This window comes from Theropithecus gelada, chromosome 3 (assembly GCF_003255815.1).
Source record: "Theropithecus gelada isolate Dixy chromosome 3, Tgel_1.0, whole genome shotgun sequence".
Taxonomy (NCBI): Eukaryota; Metazoa; Chordata; class Mammalia; order Primates; family Cercopithecidae; genus Theropithecus; species Theropithecus gelada.
Genome location: NC_037670.1, coordinates 182,735,581 through 182,745,300, shown reverse-complemented (window position 1 = coordinate 182,745,300; position 9,720 = coordinate 182,735,581). Strand labels below are relative to the sequence as shown.

General features: G+C 46.7%; 1 protein-coding gene across 2 annotated transcripts in view; it reads left to right on the top strand.

The window, feature by feature from the left end:
• The first annotated feature begins 601 nt into the window (after positions 1-601).
• ESYT2 (extended synaptotagmin 2) overlaps positions 602-9,720 on the top strand; it is a 100,183-nt gene continuing 91,064 nt past the window's right edge. Inside the window, exon 1 of one of the 2 annotated variants that reach the window (XM_025378900.1) lies at positions 602-1,138. In XM_025378900.1, coding sequence (XP_025234685.1) covers positions 665-1,138 — 474 coding nt within the window. In that variant the 5' untranslated portion in view covers positions 602-664. The remainder of the gene's footprint in view (positions 1,139-9,720) is intronic. The other variant, XM_025378901.1, reaches the window with a different exon arrangement.

Below are 9,720 nucleotides of genomic sequence, written 5' to 3'. Positions count from 1 at the left end.
GAGGCAGCGTTCTCCCGCCGGAATGCCGGATAACAACACCATCCCGAGACACTGCGCAAAAGCCACAACCGTGCACACTGGCTACGCAACCTCACACCGAAGAGATACTGGAGGACTCCCGCCAGCAACGCCCGTCTGACCTCCGGCGGGCGCCCTCGTCACCGGTCCTCGTGGCCGGGGAGTTACCGCAAACAGGGCCGCCGCCCTCTCATCCCCCCGCCACCCCGGATGCGCTCAGCGGCCGCGCACCCCCACGCCTGCCAGCAGCTCCCAGGGCCGGTCAGTCTTCGGGTTTGACGACGGCAACTTCCCGCGCCTCGACGAGCGCAGCCACGCACCCGGAAGCCGCCTCGGGAGTCCCACGCCGCGGCGCGACGCTGCGCCAGAACCGCCCGCGGGCTCCGAGGCCACCGGCTAGTGGGGAGGGTGCCCTGTGGGGCTGGGGCTCGGAGAGGACGCAGGCGCGCCCGACCCACGCCACGAGCATTCTCCTTCCCGGTCCCGACTCCCGCCAGCCCCGCGTGATGACGTCGTGCGCCTGCCCCGCCCACTCCAGTAGTCGTCGACCCAGCCCACGGCCCGCCTCGCGCGATGACGTCACATCCACCCCGCCCACTCCCGGTGACGTGCCAGCCTCAGGCCCACGCCGCTCCCGCCCCGCGTGATGACGTCGCCGTCCCGGGAAGAGGCGGGCGTGCGGCGGAGCCGCGTCCCCTCAGAGGGGCGCTGGCGCGGGGCTGAGCCGCCCGGGATCAGCGTGAGCACCCAGCCCGCCTCGGCCGGGAGGGCAGCGCGGCACGGCGGGGCGATGAGCGGCGCCCGGGGCGAGGCCCCGGAGGCGGGCGCCGGCGGGGCTGGGGGCCGCGCGGCGCCTGAGAACCCCGGGGGCGTGCTGAGCTTGGAGCTGCCCGGGCTGCTGGCGCAGCTGGCGCGGAGCTTCGCGCTGCTGCTGCCCGTGTACGCGCTGGGCTACCTGGGGCTCAGCTTCAGCTGGGTGCTGCTGGCGCTCGCCCTGCTCGCCTGGTGCCGCCGCAGCCGCGGCCTCAAGGCCCTGCGCCTGTGCCGCGCGCTGGCGCTGCTGGAGGACGAGGAGCGCGCCGTGCGCCTGGGGGTGCGCGCCTGCGACCTGCCCGCCTGGGTGAGTGCAGACCCCTGCCCGCGCCGACCCCTGGCCCCCGGTCCCGATCCCTCCTCGTCCAGGCAGGCGCTCCCCTTCCCGCAACCTGCCGCCTGGGCGAGTTCGCAGACCCCAGCCCCGCCCCGACTCCCGCCTTCGTAGTCCCCCACCCACCCCGGTCCAGGCAGGCGCTCCCCTCCCGCCTGGGCGACTGCAGACCCCAGCCCCGACCCCCGGCGCTGTTCCTGCGACCTGCCAGCCTAGGTGACTGCAGACCCCGCCCCGCCCCGACCCCCAGCCCCGACTCCCAGCCTGTCCACGCAGGCGCTCCCCTGCCCGCGACCTGCCCACTCGGGCGAGTGCAGACCCCAGCCCCGCCCCAGCCTCCGGCCCACTCCCTGCGAACCTGTCCGCCTGGGGCCGCCGCCCTCCGCTCCGGCCCGAGTCCTGAGTGCTGCGTGCCTTCCCGCCGTCCGAGTCGGGCGTCCCCCGTCTCCGCTTCCCCGCCCGCCCAGGCTCCGGGTCCGGGGCGCGTCTGCCCTCGCTGTCCCGCGCGGCTTCCTGGAGACTCCTCCTCACAAAGCCCGCTTCCCTCCCCCGGCCTGCGGACCCCGAGCGCCAGCGGCAGGTACCGGGCGTGGCGCCCCCTCTTCGGCCGCGGCGCTGCCGGAGCGCGCGCTTCCTTCTGGTGCCGCCCGCGGGGTCTCCTTAGGGGCCTGAGCGGCCGGTTCGGCTCTCAGAGCGCCCAGCGCGATTCTCGTGCTCCTTCCCAACGCCCTGCCGGCCTGGAAATGCTCCAGGTGGCTTCAGCTTTTCCTTCTCTCGGTTTAAAAAAAATGTAATGACAGCTGGTGGGGGAGAAGTTAACTTTTTCTTCTACCCGAGAGGACTCACTCCTGTCTTGGTTGTTTCTGACGCATTTCAAGGGCAGTGAGTATCTCCCGAAAGATGTGGAGATACTAGATAATTGAAAGATTGTTTCACTTTTTTGCAAGTATAATTGTGAGACTGAGCATTTTTATATGGGGTCGACCGGAATCCAGTGTGAATGTGTGTGTGTGGCACGAAGTCTAATAGCAAGCAAGAGTAATAATGTTATTTCATTTTTAACTCTGGCAATTCTTTACCTCATATATTTATGGACTATAGACACAAAGAGTTGGCTTCATATCTTTTTCTGGTCGTTCCCTAATTCTTTCTTAGCCATGACTTGGCGTCACAGTTTCACACTGCAAGAAAGAGGATTTTAATGATGTTTCCATTAGGCTTAATGTAAACTTTGGGGTGAAGGTGGCCAGCAGTGGGTTTCGGAAGGGTCATCTTCCCTTAGAGGAGAAAAGGTCCCTGTTTCCAGTGAGAAGTAAAGCATGACACAGATGGCAAACAAGAATTAGAAAAGAGGCGTGCCCAGGACAAGAAGATAGTAGATGCTACTTTGTGACGACAGATTGCAACTGAAGTAAGAATATAATGTAAGGGACTTGGGAATGCACAGTTCTGCCGATGCGTGGTGAGCATGAGGAACAGTCGTATTTGGAGAACCAAGGTAACTGGCATGGTACAGCTTTTTGCTAGCCGTGGGAAAAATCGAGGGTCTTGTAGAAAACGGGAAGTTAGAGGAACCAAGGTGGGAAAAACTTAAGAACAGAAGAGGTGCACTTTGGAAATGGAAAAGGACTTTAAAGTGACATTTTGTGTCTATATTACACTACGATGCATAATATTAAAAAGTAGCTAAAAATAGAGTCCATTACCATCCATTACCAAAACAGCAACGTAATCAATGCTGAAATTTGCAGGAAGTGATGATGCTGACTTTCATAGAACTTGGTTATTGGCCAATATCAAAATCGCTTGTTAAAAATCTTTGTGAAACACAGATTTTCTTTTCTTTTTTTTTTTAAGACAGAGTCTCTCCCTGTCCCCCAGGCTGGAATTACAGGCGTGAGCTACCGTGCCTAGCCTGAAATTCCTTTTCTTAGAAAAAAAACAGAATACAGGCCGGGCGCGGTGGCTCAAGCCTGTAATCCCAGCACTTTGGGAGGCCGAGACGGGTGGATCACGAGGTCAGGAGATCGAGACCATCCTGGCGAACACGGTGAAACCCCGTCTCTACTAAAAAATACAAAAAACTAGCTGGGCGAGGTGGTGGGTGCCTGTAGTCCCAGCTACTCAGGAGGCTGAGGCAGGAGAACGGCGTGAACCTGGGAGGCGGAGCTTGCAGTGAGCTGAGATCCGGCCACTGCACTCCAGCCTGGGCGACAGCGAGACTCGGTCTCAAAAAAAGATAAGAAAAAAACAGAATACAAATGTAATTTAGCCAAAGATTCTTTTTGAGTTTTTAATCTGTGTGGCTTAAACTGATGAACCATGGTGTTCACCTCATGAAGAATTTATATTTTCTCCAGAATGTTTTACTTGTGATTCCAAATTTGTACCTGAGCTCATAATCCCACACATACAGACTTCAATGTGCCTAGGTTGCTTAAGACATTTCTTGAAGGATTCACATGAAACTTGACAGTGATTGTGTTCACAGTTTTAGAGAAATTTTAAAAATATCTTTTAAAGTATACTTATGTATCTATTTTATGATATTTATTAAAAGTATAATATACTTTGGTTTCATCATAAAACCAGCAGGTTGCATGGTCTCGAAATGTGCGTGAAATTCTGCTGTGTGGCAGGGGTTTTGAGGGGGGAGGTCAAAGCACATCAATAATAGAAGAAACTATGAATAAGAAAAGTTAAGATTTCAATATTACTTGCACTTTGGGTTTGTTTTTGTTTTTATTTTTCTAGAGATGAGTTCTTACCATGTTGTCCAGGCTGTTCTCAAACTTTTGGCCTCAAGGGATCCTCCCACTTAGACTTCCTGAAGTGCTGGAATTACGGGTGTGAGCCACCATGCCTGGCCAATATTACTAGTACTTTGATTTTTACCATACATACATTGATTCTTGGGGTTTCTGAACTTTGGGCTGATATTTTGCCTTGAACAAGATATATTTGTATATCCCAAAGACTGTACTCGTTTTCATAGTATGTCGTTGACAACCATTAATTCATAGCAGAGTGGAAACATAGGAAAACATGAATTAATCAGATACTGATTTCCTCACTTCACTTTTGTATATATTCACTGGCAGCTTTTCTTCTTCTTACTGAGTAAAAACTGAAGCTGGATATGGAAACGAGATAGAGTGTTAATACTTTGAGAAAAAATATATACTCTTCCTGATTTAGGCTATTAGGATATGAAAAATGGCTTTCACTTAACTGTGATAATTCTGTAAGTTTGGTCCTACAGCTTTAAAGTGTTATTTTTCTTCACTTCCTTTCCCTTAAACAGTTATGTTCCAACTGTTTAGGGGAAGGACTTGGCAGGCTGGGTGAATTGAGGACAGGGCTTTTTGTTGTTTAAATGTCTACCCAGTGTTAATGGGCCCTGGACAATTAGACTACTCTGGGTGGAGAAGAGAAGATTTATTTATTTATTTATTATTTTATTTATTTATTTATGTATTTATTTATTTTTGAGATGGAGTCTCAATCTGTTGCCCAGGATGGAGGGCAGTGGCATGGTCTCGGCTCACCACAACCTCTCCTGCCTCAGCCTCCCAAGTAGCTGGGAGTACAGGTGCCCATCACCACGTCTGGCTAATTTTTGTGTTTTTAGTAAAGACAGGGTTTCACCATGTTGGTCAGGCTGGTCTCAAACTCTTGACCTCAGGTGATCCACCAGCCTCAGCCTCCCAAAGTGCTGAGATTACAGGTGTGAACCACCGCGCCCAACCTTTTTTATTTTTTAAAGAGAGGAAGTTCTTGCTGTGTTACCCAGGCTGGTCTTGAACTCTTAGACTCAAGCAAACCACCTACGTGAGCCTCCCAAGTAGCTGGGATTACAGGTGCATGCCACCATGCTCAGGACTGTGAAGAAGATTCTTGAAGAGTTTTTATAGAGATGAATAAAGGCAATTTTTCATTGCTATTTTTATTTATTTGAAAATATTAGATCTTCATAGGATAAAGTCTGACTCTATCGTGCTTTTACTATTGCCACTAAATGCTGATTCTGTGGCTGCCATGGATAATACTGTCATGGATAATACTACTCAACTGTTCTGACAGTCGGTCTTTTATCACCTCATACTTGGATTATTGAGAATTAAAGCATATTAGCTTCCTTGGTTATGTTGTTCTGTACTCTCGTATACAAGCTTTCTCTGGGGAGAGCTTTCTTCCCATTGCCCTTCTGGGAAGTTCAGGAAAATTTAACTCTAGCCAAAATATGGTATGTGTAGTCTGAGAACCAAATGAACAAAAGAAAATAATGCACTGTGGTCTCATGTAAAGAAAGGGCAAATATTTATTTTTTTTATTCTTCGTGTTAATCTTCACTTAATACTTTAATAAAATGTTGTGAAGACTTGTAACTGAAAATAGTTGGCATAGCTAATTCAGGAGCCACAATTTTGCTATTTTAAACAAGTGCTACTTTAGTACCTGAATCCAAGCGATCATGTGGTTGAAGAAGTGTTGGAGTCCTCGTCGTAGCTGCAGATAGGATGAGGGTGTTGCCTGGGGTTTCTTGTTTACACCCACACTGCGGCTGCGACACAGAAGGGAAAGGATGTAACCGTTGTGTTGCTTCAGTTCTGTGGTCTGAGAGCCTCATTCAGTTAGAACATTAATGCCCCAAGATGGCTAAAATTAAAGCAGTAAATATCTGGCTTTTAGTTTAAGCTAAAAAATAGATTTAAATTTACGATATATGCATCCATCAGCCTATATGTTGTGGATTTAGTAAAACTTCTGTTAAGATTAGTATTATCATTCTACATTTAAGGATGGGAGGATATGGAGCTAGGACTGAAATGTAAATACTTTATATGAATATATACACTTATAATATATTTTATAAGTACGTATTCATAAATGTAAATTTCCATCCTGTGAAGATCAGCTGTGGAACAGTATTATTGTTAGACCTGGTGAACCTGTGACCTTTCTTGTGGGCTTTCATGATTTCCTCATTGGTCACAGCCTTTAACCTTGAAGTAGGCGTGGTGAATATACTAAAAACCATCAAATTGTATACTTTAAATGAGTGAATTGACTAGTATGTTAATTATATCTCAATAGCACTGTTAAAAAATATAGACATCAGGGGTTGGGCGCGGTGGCTCACACCTGTAATCTCAGCACTTTGGGAGGCCGAGGCCGGTGGATCACGAGGTCAGGAGATGGAGACCATCCTGGCTAACACGGTGAAACCCCGTCTCTACTAAAAATACAAAAAATTAGCCGGGCGTGGTGGCGTGTGCCTGTGGTCCCAGCTACTGGGAAGGCTGAGGCAGGAGAATTGCTTGAACCTGGGAAGCGGAGCTTGCAGTGAGCTGAGATCGCACCACTGCACTCCAGCCTGGGCGACAGAGAGATGCTCCATCTCTTAAAAAAAAAAAAAAAAATCCAGTGTCTATTTGTATTTTATTTTTTTGAGATGAGGTCTCGCTCTGTTGCCCAGGCTGGAGTACAGTAAATGTGTTTAACTAGGTAAATGTTTTTAACTTAAACCTAATACTACTTTATTTACTTTTTGAGCTGGGGTCTCACTGTGTTACCCAGGCTGGCCTCGAGCTCCTAGGCTTGAGGGATCCTCCTGCCTCAGCCTCCTGAGTAGGTGGGACTACAGGTGTGAACCATTGTACCCAGTTCTAATATTACTTTATTTTTATTTATTTTTAATTTTATAAACTTATTTGAACATTTTTTATACTTGTAGTAGAGCCAAGGTCTTGCTATGTTGTCCAGGCTGGTCTCAAACTCCTGGGCTCAAGTGATCCTCCCATCTCAGCACTTCCGAAGTGCTCTGATTACAGGTGTGAGCCACCACATCTGGCCTATAATAGTCCTTTAAACACTGATACTGTACTATATTGGCTTAAACAAATATTAATTTTAATTGCATAACAATAGAAATCATGTTTCAAAAATATGAAAAACAAATCTGTGTTTCTGTGAGTTATGCCAAACTCTTAACTGTGATTCAAGGTATCAGTATATAAAGACCACCTGTGTTTGAGTAGTTTAGCTTATGGATTGGTTTGTTTTATACTAGGTATATTCTATCAGAACATAATTTTATCATGTATTATATAATACGTTGTGGTCTTTTGTGGTCTCTTGCATTTTGTTGTGGTTTGGCAAGTCATTATCTTTTTTAGTTTTCATGACAATTCTGTCTCAGAGGAATTTTATTTCTTCATTTAGAGATGTAAGGACCCACTGTATGCAGAGTGTTGTGCCAACAAAAGTGTAAGAAGTCATCCTGTCTTCATATTTAGACTCTTCTCAGAGTAGTTAGAATAGCACCTGGGAGGCGGCTGTGGTGATGGCGCCCTGTCACGGTGGTTCAGAAGAAAGGGGCAGGGAGGGCTTGATGGTTAGTAAGGGGGTGTGTTATAAACTTACGGACATGTTAGGGAAGAGATTCTATTCTTACTGAAGGGTATGGGGCCTTCTGTTCAGTGGCAACGGTACGAGCGTGTGGAGGACAGTTGCAAAGGCAGATTTCTGGGCCGTCTCATCTGGAGGGAACTCCACGGAAGTTCTGATAGGGTTGTGACTCCTCCACCTGGTAGAAGGCTGCGCTCAGCTTGGAACTTACTCTGGGCCCAGCAGTGAGGAATGGAAGTGGTCCCACTAGACCCCAGCCCAGGTCCCCACGGGTGAGGAGTAGAAGTGCTCCTTCCGGATGGCTGGCCCAGGCCTTCAGGGCAGTTCTGATTCACAGGTGCAGGGATGTGGGTGTGATTACTGTCGTACTTTTCAGAGAGTTTGGACATGACGGGGTGAAAGTAGTGATGTGTTCAGATCTAAGCTTGTGAAATCAGAAAAGGAAAGCTACTGTGCAATGCAGTATACTTCAATTCTTGCTGTAGCTACCAGAAAGCTCACAGCCAAAATGATTGCTGGATTGTTGGGCCCTGTACTGCTGTAATAGCTGGGAGTACCTGTCGCACTTTTCTTCAAACAGACGATCTTCTTTTACTCTCAATGATCTTATTGTGTCTTGAACACTGAGTCACCTTCTGTTGTTTTGGAATTGGGTGGGGCATAGTTCTTACACAGATGGTGAATATGCTGGTAGTTGTCTTTTGCATGGGATCATTTTTTCATAAAGCATCTTTTATTTACAGAGGTTTTTCCAGAGTCTTTCTCCCTGTCACTGATTTTTTTCTTCATTTATTTTTCTTAACTGTTTTTAAAGTTCTGTAATGTTTGTTAAAGCAAACTATTTATTTTTGTGAATTATTTTCTGGATCATATTTTAAGAAACTAATCCAATTTATATGTAAGGATTAAAAATGAGTCTTGATGAATTTATGGACATTTATTAGGCATTTGTTATGTTCTAGGTACTGTGCTAGGTGCTAGTGACACAAAATATGTGTGAGACAAGGCCTTAAACTCAGAAATTTACTAGCTTGCAATAACACAATAAATCTGTTTAATCCTAGCATTAGTCATAGTATGAATTGGTAGGTTTTTTTCAATTCTTTTTATTTATTTATTTTTGACACAAGGTCTTGCTCTGTTGCCCAGACTGGAGTGCAGTGGCACAGTCATGGCTTAGTGCAGCCTCAACCTATTGGCTCAGTCACCCCTCCCACCTCAGCCTCCCAGTAGCTTGGACTACAGGCATGTGCCACTAATCTCGCTAATTTTTAAAATTTTTTGTAGAGGGGGCGTCTCCCCATGTTACCCAGGCTGGTCTTGAACTCCTGGGCTCAAGCGATCCTCCTGGTCTACTTCCCAAAGACATAGGAGGGAATACAGGCGTGAGTCACTGCACCTGGCTATTGTTATTTTTTTAACTGATAAAAGTATTATTTTCATTGTGTTCAACATGTTTTGAAACATGTATGCATTGTAGAATGTGCTAAATCGAGCTAATTAACAAATGCATTATGTCATGGGCTTACCATTTTTTTGTGGTGGAACACTAGAAAATCTATTCTTAGTGATTTTTTCAAGAATATATTACATTGTTGCTAACTATAGTTAGTGTTGTACAATAGATGTCTTGAACTTATTGCTTATAATTGAAATGTTTTATCCATTGCCTTATATCTCTCTAGACTCTCCCTCATTCTTCTAGTAAAAGTAATACATGTCCATTTTTTTTAAATCCAGGAAAAAATATATGAAAAAGATCATTCATAATACCAAACCATCCATAATGGTAGTTGGTAGAAAAGTATAAATTGAATAGGGTTTAATGGATTGCGGCCGTGACTAGATGAAAGTATCAATACGAAGTTAGAAGCGCATCCCACCTGCACTTGTGTATCCACTTGTGTATGGCAGCAGCAGTGTCCTTTCGGATAACAGCTTTAGTTTTGTGCCTGGTGATTGCATACTGGCATTAGTGATAACCACACCAACAGCAGATGTGGAAATACTAGTATGATGGTTTTCATTGTGCTTTCTTTATTACTTGTAAAATTGTCATTGAAACTGAGTTTGATTCTTTTTTTTTTTTTTTTTTTTTTTTTTTTTTTTGGGTGGGTTTTTTTTTTTTTAAAAAGTTAAGGTGA